The following is a 23,671-nucleotide window of genomic DNA, read 5'->3' as shown; positions in this document are numbered from 1 at the left end:
AGATTTGAAATAGATACAGTATCAGAATAGTCAGTATGTCATTTCTGACATATTTTGAAAATCTAGAGAATCACATCCCACTAAGGAACAAAAACTTCTGGCTTATAATCATCCATTGTAAAAACATCTACTGCATAATGGGGGATACCTTTAATAGCATTTTATACCCATAAAATGATTACCCTTTGAAAAAGGAAAAGGGCAGTGGATGTCTTATCCAGCTTGAGAATCTGAATGGTCTCACATTCTGAACATTGCAAATAGTTTCTAGGACCTCCAAGAACAAAGTGTGAAAAGAGAGCCATGTAAAAAAGGTGTCTGAAAAGCTAGTTGATTAATTACTATTCATTTAAAACTCTGAAAAAAAGCAGCAATTCTAAAGATGCTCAAATGTATAACTTTGAGATGATTTAGATGTTATAAGAATGATGTTGTGAAGTACTGTACACGTAACAATGTTTTAAAATTCCTTTTTAGACAACAACATAAAGTAGTATCGTTGCTTTTAAAGGGTACTGCACAAATATTATGGATGTGAATTAGGCACAACTAGAAATACATATTTAATGGTATTTCTCTGCTTTATGATATTTCCATTGTTGTTTTTCAGTATTATACTGTACATAAGGCGTTTGACGTTATGCCACTATAAAAAGAGGTCAAAACTTATCAGATGAGTCAATTCTATACGTAAAACTCATGATTTGCCTCTCTGAAACACAATGGCAGAATTGGCTTCAATCATACTTTCATGGAGATTCTAACCCTAATTTTTATTTAAGTATAATAAATGTTAAAAAACCTCAGAAATAAAAATGTATTAAAAAAATTGTATTTCTAGTAGTTTTTAAATCACATCTGTAATCTTTATAAACACCCCATCTGTCTGATTCTTTAACCCTAACCCTAGCTCCATTCATTTTGAAGCTTTGAAATCAGTTGTGATTCAGCTACGTATAGTCTATGTGACTGGTTGGGACTGAGAAATAAATTGTTGAATTCAGTCTTAAAATGGAAATGAGTGCTCTTTAAAAAGCCTAGGAAATGGTAAGTTATTAGTTTTGGTAACTGCAGTTTGAAAATGATCTTCAGTGAAGCTCCATGTTAACAGGTTATAGACTCGTGGACTTACAGTAAAAATATGCTGCAGCAAGGGTTAGGATTAGGAGATCCAGCAAAGTTTGATGTAAACCAACTCTGCCATTGTGTTAGAGAGGGGCAAAATAAATGAGTTTTAAGTGTAGAATTGACTCAACTGGTAAATTTTGATTGACCGTTTTTTTACAGTGGTATACCATCAAACGCCTTACAGTATATACTATATAATAAACCGTAAAAAACCTCAGAAATAAAAATGTCTTGAAGCAGGGAAATACCATCAAATTTGTATTTCTAGCAGTACCTAAATCACATCCATAATATTTATAAACATCTCCTTTATATGATTCTTTAACCCTAACCCTAGGTCCATACATTTTAAAGATTTGAAATCAGTGGTGAATCTGCTACAGTCTATATGACTGCATGGGACTGAGAAAAAAATAGTTGACTTCAGCCTTAAAATGGAAAAGGGTGCTCTTTAACAGCTTAGGAAATGGTAAGTTATTAGTTTTAGTAAGTGGAGTTTGAAAATGATCTTTAGTGAAGTTCCATGTTAAAAAAACCTCAGAAATAAAAATGACTTAAAGCAGGGAAATACCATCAAATTTGTATTTCTAAATCACATCCATAATATTTATGAACATCTCCTTTATATGATTCCTTAACCCTAACCCTAGCTCCATACATTTTAAAGCTTTGAAATCAGTGGTGAATCTGCTACAGTCTATATGACTACATGGGACTGAGAAAAAAATTGTTGAATTCAGCCTTAAAATGGAAAAGAGTGCTCTTTAACAGCTTAGGAAATGGTAAATTATTAGTTTTAGTAAGTGGAGTTTGAAAATGATCTTTAGCAAAGTTCCATGTTAAAGACTCGTGGACCTACAGTAAAAATATGCTGCAGCAAGGGTTAGGGTTAGAAGTTCCAGCAAAGTTTGATGTAAACCAACTCTGCCATTGTGTTAGAGAGGGGCAAATTAAATGAGTTTTAAGTGTAGAATTGACTCAACTGGTAAGATTCGATTGACCACTTTTTACAGTGGTATCCTGTCAAACGCCTTATATACTGTATAATAAATATATAAAACCTATATAAAACCTTAAAAAAACCTCAGAAATAAAAATGACTTAAAGCAGGGAAATACCATCAAATTTGTATTTCTAAATCACATCCATAATATTTATGAACATCTCCTTTATATGATTCCTTAACCCTAACCCTAGCTCCATACATTTTAAAGCTTTGAAATCAGTGGTGAATCTGCTATAGTCTATATGACTGCATGGGACTGAGAAAAAATGTTGAATTCAGTCTGAAAATGGAAATGAGTGCTCTATAAACAGCTTTGAAATTGTTACAGTAAGTTATTAGTCCTAGTATCTGGAGTTTGAAAATGATCTTTAGTGAAGCTCCATGTTAATAGCATATCGACTGGTGGACTTACAATAAAAATATTCTGCAGTAATGGTTAGAGTTAGAAGTTCCAGCAAAGTTTGATGTAAACCAGCTCTGCCTGTGTGTTACAGAGGGGCAAATTAAATGTTTTACAGTACATAAGGCGCTTGACGGTATAGCACTGTAAAAAGCAGTCAATTGATTCTTACCAGTTGAGTCCATTCTACACTTAAAACTACTTTAATTTGCTCCTCTGAAAGAGTTGGGTTACATTAAACTTTGCTGGAATTTCTATGCCTAACCCTTGCTACAGCATATTTCCACCAGTCCATATGCTTTTAACATGGAGCTTCACTAAAGATCATTTTCAAACTCCAGTTACCAACTCTAATAACTTACCATTTTCAAACCTGTTTACAGAGCACTCATTTCCATTTTAAGACTGAATTCAACAATTTTGTTCTCTGTCCCATATAGTCATATACTGTAGACTATACATGTAGCTGATTCACCACTGATTTCAAAGCTTTAAGAAATCAAAGAACATACTGTAGATTTTTACTGTAAATTTCCACTTTAACACATTTAGCAGCTAATTGCTTGCTGATCTCTAACACATACAGTATTATACATTTGTTTGAGTAAGTTAGTCCCAGTTCAAGATGATATACTGAAAGTGAACTCATACTGTATGCTCTTTTTTGTTTTTTGTTTCTGAATGCTTTAAAAACAAGGTAACATTGCCCATTTTGAAATTATCTTGATTTGCTCAGTCATCTCATTTCTATTCAACTGGTGCAATGAACATCAACTTGAAATATGTCAGTTTTATCGAAAGGGTCATGTTGAATTAAAGTCCAATGCAAACAGCTTGTTTTGTACTGTACTGCAGATCAGGTTTAACAGGCTCCTGTTAACATGAATATTCCAACAGAGATATTTCCAAAACAAAACGAAATCAATCTGGATTGCCATATATTAAAAAATGCTGAAAAGAGAAGAAAGAAAACACAACATGGTGTTTTCTTTCTTTTCTTTTCAGCATAGAATAAACCTATTACTTGTTCCTTTGCAGCCTCCGCATGCTGATGCAGCTGCCCAGTGGTGTATTTCATATTCATACAGATATACAGATTCGTTGTGATTATTTTATAATTATTATTCACCAAAATGGGGCACAAGATTTATTTACTTATTGTGTGTAATATGATAACATAAGATCAGATAAGATCACTTTATTAGCCATATACAATTTCTTGCATTAGGAATTTGTCTTTTCACATACGCCAGCTTGCTCTACATGAGACACACAGACAGGGAGAGAGAAGGGTCAGAGCGCAGGGTCAGCCATTTATACAGCACCCCTGGAGCAGCTGGGGTTAAAGGCCTTGCTCAGGGGTCCAATGGAGTAGCCGTATAAATGAACCGGCAACCTTCCAGCCTCAGACGCAGATCCTTAGCCACAGTGCCACCGCTCCGCCCAGTATTAGTATACTGTACTGTATTATAGAGTACTGTATTATACTGTAGTGTACCATAATACATATTATACTGACACTTGTACAATATGCACTTTTATGAGGTGAAATAAACCAATTTGTAGCTTGTACCATATTTAGCCATTTGTTGTTGTTTTTTTAACTTTTGCTCCATTTACACCACCATGTTTATAAAATAAATCTCCTGAATTGCTTCACTTACACCACAATGTTTATGAAATAGATCCACTGTATTGAGGTGACTTAAATACAGGAAGCCCTGACCTTGACTTGTCATAGCACAATGACTCACGCAAGCTTCCTATGCAGCTTTTATTATTACAGAAAACATGCACCAGATAAAGAGATCAGATCACGTTTGTTCCCACCCCTGCCTGCTTTGTATTCAACTGTGTTATTTTCCAAGCAAGGAATAACACAAGGGTCTCATCAAATAAGGGGTTTAAAATAAACTACTGATGGTGATGACGTTTTTGGTGATGACATTTTTCTATTTTTTTGTGGGAAACACACAACATGCTATCATTACATAATAAAAAAAAGAATAGCTCACAAAGGCTACACCACCTTGTTGTTTTAGATTTTCTTTCTACTTTTCAACCTGGAATTAACCTATTTTTGTTCCTATGAAAAAAGCAACCTCATGTTCTACCATGCCCAACCCTCCATACCCCCATAACCACCTTGTGTACCTCCTCCCTGCCAAGGAAACCACTCCATCCCCAACCCGCAGAGAGTGCAGGCTCTAGAATGTTTAATGGTGGCCACCACTGTTCCAGAACCTTAAGAAGTCCCCTTGCTGGTCCTACAGCTCCATCTGTGCTCCATGCACAACATTCAGAGACGTAAAGGCCTCACTTGCTCAAGGGGAGAGAAAACAGGGTTTGCACTACTGGTGACTTGAAGCAGCACTACTGGTGAGTTGAAGAAAGCATGCAGGACAAAAACTCACTTTTCAGACATGAAGATTTCAATCACTGTTTGAGGACTCATTCTTTTGAAAGCTACTGCAGGGCAGTGCTTCTGAAACTGCGTACATCGTCCAGACATTTTTAGCCCTAAAACTTCCACCTAATTGATAACCCTTTTGTAACGACTGAATCCGTGCAGTCAGGATGACATCATGGAGAAGTGTAAAACAAGACTTTTTGGGTGGAAAAAAATTATTGTCTGCATATTGTCATTAATAAATTAGGCTTAATGTGCTCATGTTTCTTTAGGTTTTTATCTCTTCTTTGCAAATGCACCTTTGTCATCACGGATTTGCCAGGGTACTGGAGGCTTCCAGCATGCCTTAGTAGCAACAATGCCAGGCAGCTAAGTCTGCCTCTGCTTCACATACAAATCAAGCAGTCTTTCAATGAAAAAAACCCACAAGAGAACACGGAACACTTTCCACAGAATAGAAGATAAAGTATGAAGAGACCCACCCCCAGACCTCAGCCACATCTGAACACTCCCACACTTCACATGAAAAAAGGTGCCGGTCTCTCCTTGGTGTCATTGAGTCCCATGACAAAATGTGTCCAAGTACTCAAATAAGTTCTATGGTAAAATTGCAATGGCTTGGCTGAAGGTCAGATGTATATTTTAAATCATTCCAGACAGTCTCCAATTAAGGAACAAGTAATAGGTTTATTCCATGCTGAAAAGAAAAGAAAACACAGCGTTTCGACTGTGTAGCCTTCTTCGGGTGTAAAGCCTTTGCAGCCTACACATGTTGACACAGCTACCCACCTGAACTACAGTATCCAATTCAATCTATAGTGCTGATCACCTTTAGTTTATATGAGGGTCTCTATAAATCAACAGGGGAGTATACCACAAGGAAATCAGTCCCAATCTTCTGCCCGTTATGGAAGTGTTTTACTGTATGTCAGAATAAAAAAGAAACCATAAAACACACATTGCAGAATGAAGATATAGTTAGAATAAGAAAAAAAAAGTCCTTGGTAAATTATAGTGCAATTGGTGATGCTGGAATGTGCAAAGCCAGTTGTCTTGTGTGGTATCTGCCAGAATGTCAATTCCCAGATCAGGCCACTGGGGAAAAGTGGAGCAACAACTGCCAGATGAAAGGGCAGCACGACAAATTGAATGAGCTGGAAAAAAAAATTGAACTGTGCTTTTCCTCCAAGCACTATACTTTGATCAGATAAGAAAAAAAAACAGGAGTAAATCCTAGTTCATATTGTTTAAGGGAAAATCAGTAGTAAATAATCTATACTGTAATCTGAAAGAAAGTCTATTCACTTTTTTTCAACCTTTCATCACAAAACAAGAGCCCCGGCATCCAACCAGATTGTGTCCAACAACAACACAAATGACCAAAAAAAGAACAGTTACAAATGTCTAGTCAGATTGGAGATAGAAATCTGGATCTTGGTAGAGATCTTTCACCCAGACATTTCCCCTTCCACACAAATTTTTTCTGTAGATAACTGAGTGCAATTTAGTCCAGTACATACTGTAGGAGAAGAAGGGAATGGAATCAGTGAAATAAAAAAAAAACGATGCTTCAGAGTATATTGTTTTGTTTAAGATTTAAAAAAATCAAAATACATTAATTTAAGATGTATTTAATTAATTTATTTTTATTTATTGAATAAAGTAAAATTATTCTTATAGGTTTTTTTTATCGATGGGTAGAGTTTATCTTAAGCATTTAAAAGGCTTGAAAACTGGTACGATTCAAGATAAAATCATATTCCATGGTGAAGTATTCAAAGGCAGCAGGCTGGACTTAAAACAGTTAACTTTATGTATCACAGTTTAGTATCAGAATGTTAAAATACCTGGAAAAGGAGAAAAAATAATTTTGCTTACGAGAGGGTTTAAAAAAAAGGGCCAACATCAGCAAGAAGAGAAGATACCTCTGTTAAGTGACCTCAGTCGCCATAATACTGTACACTAATCAGAGATTGTCCCATTCCAGGATGAGAGGCCTGTTCAGCATTTAGGAGTAATGAAATCAATGGTAGAATGCAAAAAATGAAGGAGGCAACAAAATTATCTGTCACTAGGTGCAAGTCTTTACTTTATGTGAGGCAACACCAGGTATATAGTTTGGATGCTGTAATTATTTATGTACTGTACAAGGATCTACAGCCAGCACATATAGAACGGGCTTTTTATAAGTAATAATAAAAGAATACTGCCCTCCCCATTACTGTTCCCATCATCTCAAGTGGATAAGATCCCAGCTGAATCCAGTCATCAAACCCAGGTGCGTGACCGGTTCAAAGTACCTATTTGAACAAAAATAACACCTTCCAGAGACACAGTCTCTGAAGGCCTTATAAAAACCAAAAAGGATTACATTTATCACTATCATGTGAAATGTCAGAGCTATACATTTTGAATAAAACAGGAGAAATTCAGGACTGATTAGAAAAGGGTTGAAAAGATGTCACTATTATTCGAAGAAATCCATTCAGTTTTCTGAATTTCATTCAGTCCCTCTAAAATCGTGTTTTTATAGTGGCATGCCTTATGCACCCCCTTTACATTATTGCAGAGGATTGCTCACCAAAGCACAAAATAAAAAAATGGGGTCTCCTGAGTGGCTTAACTGATAAAGGCTTGACCATTTTATTTTTAGCAGAAAACGAGAAGTTGTGTCTTTTTTATATCAACAGCGGGGTTGACCAGCAGAGCAGAAACTGTCCTGAAATGCACGTTAGAAAAAAAAAGTGTGTGAGCAACTGGTTCTAGCAAAAACTACTTTGTCAACATACAGTATGTGCAATTCTTTCTTAATCACTAATTGTAAAACTATAAATATTAGAATAGTGTATATCTGGAATGTACACTGAATTATTATAGATACAGGCATCTCTTTTATGAAGGTACTGTAATACTACAACAAATCCATCCATCCATTTTCTAACTGCTTCTTCTAATTCAGGGTTACAAGGGGAGCCGGAGTCTGTGCCTGGATGGCACACACAGACATAGACACACACACTTACACCAGGTCCAATTTTCCCAAAAGCCATTTAACTTACCAGTATGTCTTTTGACTGCGGGAAGAAACCAGAGCAACTGGAGTCAACCCATGAGAACACAGGAAAATGCATGTACTGTAGCTGTTCCCCCTTGTCCAGAAGTGAACCCAGGGCCCACTGTTGCAAGACAACAATGTTGACCACTGCACCACCCTGTAGCCCTACTATAGTAACTGTGGAATAAAAATGTTTCCAATAATGGTCTTCATTTTTATCACAGTGTCCTTGTAATTCTCAATCAGATTCTTGGGGATAGCCTTTTGTAAACCCTTTTTTAGTGTTCAGACTATGTTTGAACAACATACCAAATATCTGTCATGGATGTCGGAAAGGGCATGCCGTGGAATGGCCAGGAGAGCAATAAAGACCCTATGCGTAGCGGTAAAAAGGGCAACATGGAGGTTAGCCCGGGCTCAGGAGGCCAGACGATGTTGGGTAGAAACCTATGCCCTCAGACCGTGGAGGAGAAGACCTGGTGCTAGGCGGGTCTCAAGACATCCGACCCCTCAATGCTGAGTGAGGAGGAAAGGGTGACCCGGAAATATACAGGCCCCAACAAAGACACTCCGGAAGGACAAGCAAAGCACAGGGAAACTAGGAACAGGACAGAGTAGGAGCGCCCTCTAGACGTACAGGACGTGACAATATGCATAAGTGTGTGCATAAGAAAAACCTCATTTTCCTCATATGTGAACAGGTATACGGCACCTATTTTTATTTTTAAAAAGTCCAGTTCCACTTGATTAAGCTAACTGGAGGTTAAATATGTTTACATACAGTATGTCCATATGTGTCTGAAATGTCAATGTGCCACCACGAATAATAGAATGTCAGAAGCCACTGTGTTTTTTAAGTGAATGACATGATGGTATGCAAGAGATATGACAAGGAATAGAAACTGTGTTTTTTTATGATAGCAAAAATATACTATACAATGAGTGCTGTGACAAGTGCTTTTTATGTTTGGTTGTGTGATAAAGGTTTTTATATACTGTACAATCTATTTATTTGCAAAATACAGTCATTTTAGGGCTCTGCAGTTGCGGCTTCTCTCTGCACACATTTCTGCATTGTTGCTTACATGAAAGCAGGGAGGGGGAGAGAGTAGTGTCAAGCTCTGTGCAATATCAGTGCAACGCTCAGTGTGTTAAGCATTTCAGTCAGCTGTAATTTCTAATGAACACAAGCACCTTACTTTATGTTTGGATACATCTATGAGAATATTTCCTCAGAAACCCAAATGCTGCTCACATCAATACTAATAAATAATTGTATATTCCTCTTGATTGCCATTTACCATAGTTAAACATAATATAGCTGGCTTAGCTGGCTACTGTATGTTCTTACCAAAGTGTGGAGGGGGTGGTTCAGTCCCATGGGGGAAGACAAAACAGAAAGTCATAGACACAGCTGGGAATTTGAGAAAAGGGTCACTAACAATAAACAAACGTTTGTTTGGAAAGGGTCTGGAAATGCTATTACTTGTTGAACAATGTGGTATGGGAAACATTTCTGAAAAAAATATTTTTTACTTCTCTCTTCCTGAGAACATCCTGATTGTATTATTTGAAAAAAAAAAATGTGTTCCCACAATTTACCATTACATACATTTTTTATCTCATACTACAAAAAAGCACATACTGTAATATATAGAGAGGTGGTTTAGCTTTTTAGTGAAAATCACCATCCAGTAAACGTCAAATTGATGCCCAGAAACAGAAGCAGAGCCTAAATTCAGAAACACATGAACCTCTAACAATAATTAAATAAAATCTGTGGCAATCAACAACAGAAACAAAATAGAAAAACCAATCTGCTAAGTTTATGCTATCATGCATTTTCAAACAATTTAATCTTCTAATAAATATTAAAGTGCATCCATTGCACATTTATTAAAATACTGTATGAGTACTAACGCCCAGTGGACATCTTAGGTTAACCCTTGGCATTTCTCTCTCATTTATCCATTAGATCACACACGCTATATCTACTGTAGGTCTTTGGGCTCTTAGGACTTATGTCAAGCAAATTCCACACTAGAAAAACATCACTTAAAATTCTATATACCAACCTGAACATTATACGTGTGAGTAATTAGCATTGCATGATGTATAGTACATACAATAAAGTACTGTATGTTAGCAAATTAGTACATTTCAGAATAACAAAATATACTGCTGTACTTCCAAAATGCTGGCTTTTATTATCATAAGTCAGCTAGAGTGTTGTGATATGACTATGCCCTGATGTTGTATTATGATTTTTTAGAGTGAGAGAGTCTTTACTAGAGAGAGAATAATTTTTTTATGCTTTCAATATACAAAGAAATGTCTAAAAAAATGTCAAATTCTGTACCGTATGCAAATTTTAAATGAGACAGCTGGTTAAAAAATGAAACAACAGTTTGCAGCTCATTGGAATGTGCCATGTATGTAGATGATTGCACATCTTTTAACTGGTGAAACAAACATTTACTTCAAATAACTGAGCTAAACAGACTGTGTTTGCTCCAGTCATATCTACATTCATAACACTGAGCTCATTATTTTCAGACAAAGCCACATTGTACACACAGAAACATTTGCCAAAATAAAATCAGGATATAGTTTCCTGAGTTATACAGTCATCACATGCGATACAGCTTCCAAAATGTCAGATGTTATCAGCTGATCTGGGCATTAACAATGGAATGTGATTAGAATTCTACAGATTTTTTTGTTTTTACTTAGCATTTTAAATACTAAATTACTTCATATGCAGTAGAACAGCTATTACTCATTTAATTTGTGTTTGTATACTGTATCTCAGTTAAAATAATTGATTTTTAGGAAAGCTGTGTGAAATGACAGGAATGTGTATTATATCAAGGTGATTAGGGTAACATACCACTTTAGTTTTCTACTTCTGTTTAAGAGTGACTTGAGCTGTACAGAGATGGACTTCTAAACAAAACAGCTCAGAAGCTCAGAAGTTTTACAGTTTATTTTCCTTGCTTTTGTGGAAATATCAGTGCCTCTATAGTAAACAGATTTTACAGTACTGAACATATACACTTATTCAGCACTTATTTCTTGTTTCAGTTTAATATTTTTATTAATTCCAATGCCTTCCAAGATCCGTAATTTGAGGTGGATGAACTTAAAGTCTTTTGTAATACAATTTGAACATAAGGCAGCCTTAACATTACTTGAATACTTTTGGCAGTGAGTAATGTAACTCATTTCATGCAACCAAATGAAATGAAATGTTATGTAGAAGACGATACCTACTACTGATTAGATCCAAACAATGCTAGTTTCCAGTAACAGATTTTATTTATTCTTAACAGGAAAACACAGTTAATATAAAGAACAAAATACAAATAGAGAGCTTATAGCAAGAATTTCCATTAACTCTCAGTCTCTACATTCTCTAACTGGATGAAAACCCATCTCCGTTTCATTTTTGATATCGGTAATACCCTACTATTCAGACACAAACAAAAAGATTATAAATCTCAGTCCATTACAAATCTACTGTATGTCCTACACTAGTTCTGCTATTAGCTGAGCTGATAACTAATGCTAACACAAGTACTGTACGACATGTTCAACATATATTTCACAATAAATAACAATGGCAATTCTATCAATCTGATCAATAAGATAGAATGTATTTTACCTTGCAGGACGCTGGCAGATCTGGGCATATAATGCTTTGTTTGGGTTGTGTTTCTCTTTGTGCATATGCAGTCGGAATTACAGACGACTTGGGCCTGCCACCCAGCATTACATGTAAATCCCTTCAGAACAATCACTGCCATCTGTGTTAAACTGCCCTGCTCACCAAATGCAAAGTACCTGAACATTTCCAAGACGCATAATAAAGAAATGTTTTTCAGGTAATTCTCAATACTGTATAACTCATCTTTGTCTTCACGGACATTCACAATAAGACTCAAAAGGTTTACATTTATAGTTGAGACTTAAGATTCATAAAATGAATATGTTTTTTGTTTCTTTAAAACGTACTTTAAATTCAAAAACAAAATAGCTTCAGGGATATTGACCTGTGAGCTTTCACTGTGCTATCTCAGACTGCATGGTATACATAAGCACCTTCGTGTAACAGTCAGTCTGACAGGGAGAATGTTGAACAGATTTGCAGGTGCTCCTTTCATGGGCAGACTGATCCTTAAGTACCGCTAATACTGGGAAGGAAGGCTCCCGTAATTTAGAGGACAGGTGGTGTTTGGGTTTAACTCAGCAGGAGTATTGGCCTGTCTCTTAAAAGCAAGATTTGCTCAAGTGGTTCTCAGGATCCTGTTACAAATTCATTTTGGGTTCTTGCACTGTATAGTACTGTGTGTCACCTGGTACATACAGTACCTAATCCAGGCAGCTTTCCATAACCAAATCAGAATTCAGGCAAAACAAATGACAAGGCCGAAAAAGCCTTTTATCAGAGCAGATAGTACAGAGTATATCTTTATACAAACAGCATAATGCATTCCCCACAGCTGTTTTAACAAATGCTGTTTGTAAGCACGTAGAAACACAGAAAAATTTTAAAGAAAGTATAATAAATAGCTTTAATGCAAGTATTAATACTAATTACTTCAAATAAAGCTGAAAAAAGTATCATATTATAAAACTAAATTCTTAAAATATTCCATCCAGTATCCTTATAGACTGTCAACCAAATAGTATTTTATTTTTTAGAAGAACAAGCTTTCTTTAAACCATGATAAATATATCTTCCTATAAAGTGGGCATCAAAACTTTTTTAAAATTAAGTTTTAATGTAAAAAGTAATGAACATGATGCATACATAATTTGCCTGACAACAATATCACACACTTGGCTTCATGACTGTTACAAAGACTTCTGAAACCCTCTTTTCAACACAATAGTGAATTCTAATGTATTTATTAAATTAACAATATGCAGACTAATCTTACTTATTTTAACTGACATTAAAATACTGAAACATTGAATCCAAAACTGTTACTTTTGCTTTATATTCAAGCAATGTGTAATTGTCACTATGAGATAAATATGAACAATACAAAAAATAATAGTTAATAGTTTGTAGCTACCAAAATGCATTTTACTTTCAAGTAATTCCATGCATACATTTGATTATACTAAAACATGAACATACTTTGTGTTCAATTTAGTGATTTCAAGTGATCACACAATGACTAATTTTCAAAGTATTTAGTTGCATAACCCTGTGAATTAATAGTTGCATGATGTCTGTGACCCAGTGAGCTCACCAAACTCTTTGTGTGATCATTTGAGATTCTTTGACAAGCCTTTTCTCATGTCACTTCAACTTATCACCTATTCTCTGGATATTTTTCTCATCATGGTGTGTCAAGAAAAGTGACTATTATCATCATTATGAACAGTTCATTGTGAAAATCTCAGTTTAGACTAAAGGAAAATGTCTGGTGGACCAACATGCAGAATTTCAGAGCAGCACAGTAAGAACATTCTACACGTTCAACACACCGAAAAGAATAGGAGAACTCCAGAAGCCTTTGAGCAGAAATTCACTATAGAGACTAGGAAAGAAATGACAATCATTTCTCCATGGACACTCCCAAATATGTTTATTGTTTTTTACCCACTGTCCATTGTAATGTTTAGAAGATTAACATGGAGCAGGCAATACCTGTAACACCAGTTTTGAAATGATACCGTATGTCTACATACAGTACATACCTAAATACAGGACAGGTTCCAGGTGTACATAGTCACTAAATAATGACAATATCAATGGTTGCAATGGGGGCACTCTTAGTTCAGGTATAATTCTATATTGTAGATAACAATACTGTATGTCTCACTAATTTGCAAGTCTCTTCTAAGAAGTTTAATAATATTCAAAAAACAACTTTCATCACATCAATCCATTCCCTGGAAAAACTGAAGACATTTGAATCCTTGGTTAGTTTTGTATCCTACATTGAGGAGACAATTTCCCAAGCAGTTCAAATGCGTAAATCACTTCTTCAAGTTCACAGAAGCATTAATATGAAACACATTATGTTTTACAAGCAGTGTTAATGACACACGGAACGATGAAGTAAATAATCTGGTCAGCGCATTTCACTAATCTGGATCTATCTTTTAAAATTGTCAAAATCACTTACTATAACACTCAGAAATATGAAATAATTGTACAAAATGTTTGACCTTTTTGTCAAGTAAATGTGCCAAAAGAATAACTTACAAAACTGCTCCTAGAAAATAAACTGTTGAAGGAATTGTCCTGCTTTTTTAGATCTGCCTACCAAATTGTACTAGGCGTGTTTGTTTCTAAGGTTGGAACTACTGCAATAATTAGCATCTTCTGGCATTTAAGGTCATTGTACTGTGTTTTACATCATAACAAAGACGAACCATTATTCAGATTTTTCTGGAGGATGTCCACAATGTCTGTTTTTCCCTTCTGGGACATAAAGCATATTTTCCACAAAACATAAAAGGCCTAGTATTCCCTAGACAAGACAGCTTTACAAACATAAATACATACTGCATTTGAAAGATATTTTTGTTCTAATGACCCGGTTTTGTTCTCGACCTCATTTATTAATCTTCCTTTACAAGCTTTGACACTTTAGATCATTTACAGAACGCAAATCAATAGAGATCAGTTGAAACCTTGTACTACATATGTCAAAACAGTAAAATGTAACATGGGGAGAAAACAAAATGTGAATGACATTTTGAGAACAGAAGAATCTCTTACACAGTGCATCAAATTGTAGTTCATTTCAGAACCTTTTAAGTTTGTCTTATATTATATAAGCTCCTTATATAAACCCTCTTAGTGTTAAATAAAGTATGTTAGTAGCTTTATTACTTTTTCTACAATTAAAAATAATAAAGAATAAAGATCACTTAACTGCAAACTCTGTTAACTAACACAAAGTAATATGTTCTGCCTAAATGACAACACTGTGAATTTTGGGTTCACTTCCTTAAAGTTGGACAAATATAAATATTTACTTTCTATATTAGAAGTAATCTTGTACCACAGAAAAACAAAGAAAATTAAATGTGCTTAAGATATGTATTGAGATTTAAACATTATATCTCTATGCATAATTGATGTACACATTGTGCCACAATGTTGTTTAAAGATTTCCACATCGGCGTGTTCATGGAAAATAATGTGGCTATTGCACTTCCACAGTAACCTCAAGGCAAAAAAATAATTTTCCAAACAGGTTAACAAAAGCAGACCTTGTGAACAAAAACATCCTATAAATAGCCGTTTCAATGAGTTATGCTGGTACATCAAACCTAAAAACAGTCTGTATGCGGACCAGGAATGGAAATTGATAAGGCTTTTTTCTGAAGTTTTAATTAATTGTTGATTTAAAAAAAGATTTTGTTTTTGTAAATTAAAACACAGATCTCAAAATATTTCTTATTTTCTTTATCTTGAAGTAATCAGTATGGTTGACTGTGAGCAGTGTAAGGCTGAGATCAATAAAGTATTTTCATGATGTTCTTTTAGTGTTAGTGATCTGTACACATAGCCAGTGCACCAACAGAAATGAATCCGCATAATGAAATTTTAAATAGTATCCTTTATGAAGTTCATCTGCTCGTCTATAAAGCACTGGGACAGAGGGACACCGACCACAGGTGCTGGCGATGCTGTAACAGTGGCCTCTGCTGGGAGGGACTGGAGATACATCTATGCTATCCAAGAGGAGAAGAGCACTTGAGCATACTGTAGGCAGTCAGCTTCAGAACTGGGCCCAGTGCTGTGTTCTTGCAGGTTATAGAGAAGCCTTTCAATTAGCACCTGATTTAACTTCTTATCCACTTAATTAGATTAATTAACTTAATTAATTTCACTAGTAGAATGAACACCAGAAACAAATGTCATCTTGGGGACTGGAGTTGCCTCTGCACTAAAAGGTATCGTTAGAAGAGGGTTCTTACAGTACTGGGACTGCAGTATGAAGCCTACAACTGCTCCTACAGTAGGTCACTAGAAAACTCACTATAACTCACTAAAACTATACACTGACCTAAAATCCAGATTTTGTTACAAAGCATTCTGTCATACTCATCTTCCTACCCTCTGATACTGTAGGTCTTTCTGTAGTAACGCATGTTCTGTAGTAATGTGAAATTAATGTTAAAATATAATAAAAACAATTTATTCATCTATTATATTATGTAAAAATGATTAAAGAGAAAGTGATACTGTTTGAAAAAGTTCTTAAAAGGCTTTAAAAACAGCCAGCCCACACAGCTGAAAATTTCTCTCTCCCTCTAACCTGTGAAAGAGCTGCAAATATATCATTTCCCCAGTGACACCACGGAATAAAACAGCTATTTAAATGCATGATTCCAGGTTATTTAGCCCATCTCTGGCTTAAATATTTTTTTTCCTCTCAAAGAACAGAGCTCCTCTTTTACTTTTAGAATTATTAGATCCAGCTAAATGAATAAAGGCACACTAGTTTTCTGTTACCTACGATTACTGAGAGAATCTTACTTCACTATACTCAGTGGGTATAAGATTGGAACTTCTCTTTAACATTTTTTGTAAAACCATACTAAAATTACCATTCAAAATACTACAGGATTTCCAACATTTTGTCACGTACAGTATATTTTTGGTTCATACACTTTATTATTTTTGTTTCTGCACAGCCTTACAGTAATAAAGGTAAACTAAGGACTTTTTCAGTGAGCTGTTATTTTGGGACTCCATGCCTGCCTATGCACAGAAGCAAAAAAAAAACGTACACAGTATCATTATCTGAATTCTACCTGATTATCCTAGGTGGACCTGCTGCTTAACAAAAAGATGAGTCATATACTGTAATCAACTGGGCGGTGGTTAAAGCTTTCACACACATCTCTCTCTAGTCTGTCATGGAATTGCCATTAAAGCCTGAATGGTATTGGTTTACCTTGCTTACCTCACCATGTTAAACCTCCTGTAGAGTAGCAAAACATGACAAATAAAGCTGTTTAACATTCATTCATTTAACAGCACAGAGTTACACAAGAATAAGCATGGAATGATATTTAGCAGGAGACAAGATGACGTTTTTCTACAGGACAGCAGTAGGGTAAATTTCTAAAAAAACAACTTCACAATGAAAAAAGAAGGTGAAGTCTTGTTGAATTAGCTCTAATTTTACAACTGCACATGTTGTTTTATGTCTTTCAGAGCTGTTGCATTCTTAAGGGTGTTTCTTTTCACATTTTACGTTTAACTGCTCTGGGTTTTATTTTGCTTTCAGAAGAACTACTATACACAGTCTGGCTAAACTTAATGCACAATTTGCAAAAATGTAACTATTACTTCTTGATTTTTTTTATTCTTAAAATGTGAAATTATTTTTATTCAATCTTGATTTACATTAACAACAAAAGATCATAATATAGCATAAAACTGAGAGGCCACTTGGCCTTTCTAGCTCATTTGGTTGCTAGCAGCTACTGTAATTGATCCAAGGATCTCATCCAGCTGTTTAGACTGTTACAAGTATGAATCACTGAGTGGGCACAATTTAATTACAGTATTTGAGGGTGATCAATTAAATTAATTAGTCTTGTCTGCAATTAGAAAAGGAGCACAGAACAATGAATCTCCTAGTATCATATCACTCAGGGACGAGGCAGCTTTTCAGTCTTCAAATCCCCCACCCCCCTTTAGAGTCTCAGAAACTTCTACTAATGAGATACCCTTGTCTTGTGCCTTCACTATAATACAACAATCCATGGAGGTAATTTATTTTTAAAATGTTGCCGTTAAACCACAAAGGGATTTGGTTGTGTGATGCACTGTAAATCATGTAATGGGTGATTGATTCCACTTCTGTATAGCAGAATTTCCTTTCTTCACATGAGACTGAATATTGCTTTTATTTCCATGCAAAAAGATATAACTTAATGCAGTAAAGAACACAATGCAATTGAACAGCAAACAGTTTAATGCCAGCTTTTAGTATTCTGCACATAATTGGACCACATGTCATGAGGAATATTAAGCAGGCATACTGTACATACAGGAACAAGTAAAAGCTTATTCCATCCTGGAAAAAGAAAAAAAGAAACAACGCTTCAGCTGTGAAGCCTTCTTCAGGTGTGTGACCCAAAAGAAGGCTGTACATACAGTAAATTTAATGAAGATAACAGGTTCACAGGACTGTCCTTGAAAATCAAACAGTTGTAACAGTTAAATAATGATCACTTCTTGGAATTCTCCACCTCTTTTCTAATTGATTTCACAATAAGGTATGAAGTGCTAGATGAGAAGGTATCCCCAGCTCAAAAAGTTCATATCAACAGGCAATGCAATTCTATAACCTAGGACTTAACAGTATTTTTTACAAAGTTCACAATTTTGTACTTAATGTGAAAATTGTAAAAATGGTCTTTAACTTTAATTAATTTGCCATGTTACTGAGATTTACTGAGATTTAATAACTGGTCTGAGAAATTGGGACTGCAGTTCTCATTTAATCTGTCACCACAACACATGGTCAGGATGATACAACACAGGGTGTAGAAGATTACTTCAATTTTCTTGGCAATGGGAAACCTCTCCTTGGTAAAGGCCATCTGTACAGATGTCACAGATTACACATTAGTGAGATGGGCACTTATAGTCTTGATACAAGAATTAACAAAGAAATCCAGGAACTAGAAAGGAAGGAAGGAGGATCCCAAGAAAATCTAAAAGGAGATTCGAGGGGGAACAAAGACCAAGGGAAAAAACTAAATGTTTATACCTCAATGCTAGGAGTATTAGAAATAAATTAAATTAGATAGAACTATACTACATTAACCAGCAATTAAGATGTTATTGCTATCACAAAAACGTGGCAAACTGAAAATACTGGAGATGTGTGTAATATAAGTGGGTATATACTATTAATTTCTGACAGGAAAGACAGAAGATAGTGATGTGTAGCACTCTATAGCAGAAAAAATTATTTAATAAAGCTAGAGTAATCAAGAGTCTCTGAATCTGTATGAGTCAGTCAGAATAAAACATTCCAGAGCTACAGTATATTGTTAGAATAACAATAAGAAGTAGTTTTCACAGGAGACTTCAACTTTCCCCATATAGATTGGAAAAGACCTGAAATGGTAGTCATGATTAATGACTGTTTTGTTACCTAGTTTGTCAGAACACCTACAGAATACATGCTTGTACTGTACAGATCTTGTCTTTTCAATCAATACACAGTGAGACAAACACAGGTGAGAAAACCATTAGGGAACTCTGTTCATAATATGGTATGCTTTGAAGTATATTTTGAAACTGTACGGGTTGAGTTCAAAGCAAACATTTACAACGTCCAAGAAAGGAAAGCAGACCTTGAAGGAATGTCTAAGAGAAGTAAATGGTTGATTTACTAAAGTAAAGAGTATTTCACTCAGGTATTCACTAGAAGAAGTCACCAACAAGCTTCTGGGACAGGAAAGACAAAAGTTTGTTTAAATAGTGTATAAATATCAGCATAAAAGAGGGAGGCTTTCGGGGCTGCAGAACTACTCAAGATTAATACAACCTGATCAGGGTTTGATCGTATTGTGCCAGCTGTACTCAAGAAAAAAGAAATGTCATTCAGAAAGTACAGTACATGTAATACCCAGGAACTGTAGAATTACTAATGTAGTCTCCATCTGAAAGAATGGAAAAAAGAAATGAAGTAATTACTCTGTGGACCAATACATTAAGTATGACTTCTACTAAAGTTAAGGTAACAGGAAAAAATAACTAAACCAGAAGATAATCTACATGGAAATACAGGTCCAAGGATATAGTCAGGTAGGTCTTGCCTAACTGACTTGTTAGAGTTACAACAATGATAATAGATACACACAGAGCTTTTGATATACTGTACAGTATTTAGATTTTCAGAAGGCCTTTGATAAAGCTCCTCATAAAAGATTAAATAGAAAATTGCAAGCAGTGTGCATTCAGCGGAATGCTGAATGATTTATGATGAGAATTGGTTAATCACAGAGTACTGATAAGGAGAATAGACTCAAACTGGACTGATGTAATTAGTGAAGTATCAGGGGGATCTGTCCTAGGACACAGCTCTTGTTAATTTAAATCAATAATGTAGATTCTGGTGTAATTCGTAAACTAGTCAAGCTTGCAGATGATACAAAAGAAGGACTAGTAAAAACTGCAACAAATGTAAATGATTTAGAAAAATTCAAGACTTTACAAACACCTGGCAGAGGAAAAGCACAGAGTTTTGCATGCAGGTAAATACACTACTCTAAATTCTATATAGCTATAAATATAAAATCAAAAGTGGAAATGCTGAGATTGAAAATTATTTATTTATGAAAAAGACTTGGGTGTTTACATTGACACATTAAAAGGCTAAACGATGTCAGGAAATACTATACAATTAAAAGCGTACAATTTAAATCAGGCAATATTATGTTAAGATTATACAATGCACTAGTAAGGCATCATTTAGAATTTTGTGTACAATTTAGGTCACCACATTATAGAAAAGATATTTATATTTTGGAATCGGTCCAAAGAAGAGCAACTAGATACATTCCTGGCCTTAAGGGACTGCCCTACAATGACAAGCTGAAGGAACAGTGAACACAATGAGAGGCCCTGATACAAGTATTCAAAATCCTCAAAGGCACTGACAATGTAAACCAAGCAGACATCTTCAGAATGAACAGTGAAACACAAACCAGACAACAGAACTGGAATCTACATGGAAGTGCAACTGAAATCAAGAACAGAAGGCAATTCTTCATCCAAAGGGCTATGGGAGTATGGAAGAAGCTACTGTACCAAGCTATGGTGTTGAAGCCGATACCCTGGTTTCTTTCAAGAGATGGATAGGTCCTTGGATCAGTTACCCTTACTTACAAGACAAATAAATTGGTCATATTGGTTGAATACTTACTCTAGTTTAAGGGTTCAAGCTGATTCATTATCTTGTCAGATTAAAATTTGAAATATGAACTTTTTATGAGACATATGATGATAATTGTACACAACCGGCAAATGCAAGTATACTGTAGTTAAGATTTACCACTATCTAGATTTAGTAGATTTGCTGAGATTGACGGTGCTAAAGAGTAAAGCAATGAAGTCTTAAAAATCAATACAATTTAAACATAAATAGGATGTACTTATATATAATAATATACAGTATACATACAGTATGAACATATCTGCAGCTAAATTTACAGTACATATTTTACTCTGAAACACATTTTGTATTTTATGCATTCACTAAACAACGGCACCTTAACATTGAATAATTTAATACATTTAAATACAGTATCCTGTTGCTGTGAATTCTTCTCAATCAGTTACACCCTTTTTTTGTAGACCAGAGGTTATGTCATCACATTGTTATTTCCTTACAACAGATGTGAAGTCTTGAAATTTCTAGAAGAAAGTTCGAAAATATAGACACCAAAACACAATTTTTGGGCAAAAAAACAAAATGTGATCAAAGTCACAATGCAGGATGCAGCCAGTTGTCAAAATTTTCAAATCCTGTTAAGCATAATTTTTTTTGTTCCTAAAAGCATCATTAAAACTATTTATAGTTCAATATTTTGTATTAATACCACATTTGTATTTATCTGCCCATACTTCTTCAAACATATTTTTGTCTTTTAGCTCGTAGCTAATGAAGTCAGCCAATATTTTACCATACTAATCCTCTTCTGAAACTTCTTTCCCCTCTGGATTTTCTAGTTGGATTTTTGGGTTTACCTCTTGATTTGAACATAGAAGAAAAAATCTCTATTTCAAAATTCTGACAGCAGTTTTTCAATAAATGCCACCTGGCCACAGCAATCACTACTTCCACCACATATCTGAACAAGACCTGTTCCATCCATACTGCATACAGTGCTGTGCCATTTTAGGTGTCTTAAAAATTAAACATGCTACAAAGTTCTGTGTCATAATACAAATCATCAGTGACACTCTTCTGTACTGTTTATATGACAGTTGATACAAATGTACTGACTTTCAATGTGAAAACTGACATTAAAATAAAAAGGCTGTATTAAAGTAAATTTAACAAAGCTGTTTTTTACATCATCGCAATACGGTACAGTATTGTTCGTGGTAAAAAGTAATTGGATTAAGTTAGTTTGTGATTGTTCAGTTGAGAAACTAATCATTGTGCTTAGACGAAAAGTTCAAAAACAGACAGCCTACCTGACAGGAGGTAGAAAAAATGGGTTGTCCTGAGATGGCAGTTTATCCATTCTTGTAACTAATTCTATTATTTTTTCAAGCTAGGAACAGAGAAGCAAACAATAACAAAATTACACATAAAATGTCGAAACAGGTACCCGTCTCTACTTCACACGATCTAGTCTTCAGAGTTTGTCCGTGAGCGCTACTGTATGTACTGTAGCCATTGAGAAAGAATGAATCTGTGTTTTATTACAGTTATACAGTACACTCTGAATTAGATTTTAAAGTCCATAAGCAAACTGAAATTGAAACAACATTTTTCTTCAGCAACTAAGAGGTCCTTTGGTACAGTACAACAATAGTGGTATTCATATAACTGATCATTGCTTGAGTATAGTCTCGAAAAATACAAAATTAGGAAAAAATAAAGGTTTATTTTATGCGGAAAAGAAAAGAGACACAACGTTTCGGCTGTGGAGCCTTCTTAAGGTGTGGTATAATACATTACTTAACTCGGACCTCTGTAATTACTGTCAAACAAAATCCTGGATGACCGCTTTTCTATAAAACGTATATTATGAAAATGAAAGTGTATTTTCTGGGCACAGAACCCAAGTTTACGTAGCGAAAAATGTAAGCCTTAATGAACTGACTTACAGTACGTGGCAAATTTGCTTTCTTGACAGTTCGAGATCTTAAATCTGTCTCCAACTTCCGTGCCAACTATTACAATACAATGAAAAATCCCACCTTTCTTGACGACGCTTTGCTTCCAGTCGCTTCCTTGATTCAAGCCGCCACCGGTCTAACTCGGTCTGTTTTCACTAAACCAGCAGAGCCTACTACATTTTCAAGTCATGACATGATGATGCGTGGCAAAGCCAAAAAGCTTTTTCCACTTCACAGCAAGCAGTTAATTTTCCAACGCATTCTGGGTTCAGCTCTGGCACAACAAGTCAGGCATTTCAAGCACTTTGGCACACAGTGCGAACTACCTAATTAAATTCACAACCCCCTTACGCCTTACGCGAAGACAGAATAAGCAGCGCAAGCTGCAGAGTTATACAGAACTTTCAACAAGTAAAATCTGACTTTGTCCTTTTAAAGTTTCACGAGACGCCTTTTCTTTCTCACCACTAGGATCGCAATAGTTTACACGTCTATCAAAAACGCCTTTCAAGACAGGTAAGGATATTTAAAAGGAGTTGCTTGTTCCACAGTAACAAAATATTCTCAGTCGTAGATGTAAGCATTAAATTGAAGCTAAGCACACGGGGGTTAAAGAAAAGGTAACCAAATGAAAATGCTAAAATTTACTTACATAATATAATTCACTACTAATTTCCTTTTTTTTTTCAGCAACGCAGCAATATCTACGAGTGAAATTTATTTCCAGTGATGGTCTAATTGTACAGTATAAAGCCTTAAATCGAGTGAGAAAAGAAAACTGTGGTATCTTGCAGTTATTATACAGTCATAAATAC

General features: G+C 35.1%; 2 protein-coding genes across 3 annotated transcripts in view; one reads left to right on the top strand and one right to left on the bottom strand.

Annotated features, from left to right (window-relative positions):
* cobll1b (cordon-bleu WH2 repeat protein-like 1b) overlaps positions 1-23,142 on the bottom strand; it is a 56,346-nt gene extending 33,204 nt beyond the window's left edge. The window contains exons 1-2 of one of the 2 annotated variants that reach the window (XM_088605431.1): positions 22,938-23,142; positions 22,206-22,285 (exon numbers count right to left, since the gene is read on the bottom strand). In XM_088605431.1, the coding sequence (XP_088461557.1) occupies positions 22,206-22,255 (50 nt within the window). In that variant the 5' untranslated portion in view covers positions 22,256-22,285; positions 22,938-23,142. Of the gene's footprint in view, positions 1-11,663; positions 11,744-22,205; positions 22,286-22,937 lie in introns of those variants that run through there. The other variant, XM_088605430.1, reaches the window with a different exon arrangement.
* Positions 23,143-23,232: 90 nt separating this feature from the next.
* Positions 23,233-23,671, top strand: part of scn1laa (sodium channel, voltage-gated, type I-like, alpha) — an 83,423-nt gene continuing 82,984 nt past the window's right edge. The window contains exon 1 of the mRNA XM_088605424.1: positions 23,233-23,372. The gene's annotated coding sequence lies outside the window, so the exon portion shown is untranslated. The remainder of the gene's footprint in view (positions 23,373-23,671) is intronic.

The sequence above is a fragment of the Lepisosteus platostomus genome, chromosome 14, assembly GCF_059453375.1.
Source record: "Lepisosteus platostomus isolate fLepPlt1 chromosome 14, fLepPlt1.hap1, whole genome shotgun sequence".
Lineage (NCBI taxonomy): Eukaryota > Metazoa > Chordata > Actinopteri > Semionotiformes > Lepisosteidae > Lepisosteus > Lepisosteus platostomus.
This window is presented reverse-complemented; position numbering and strand designations above follow the sequence as displayed.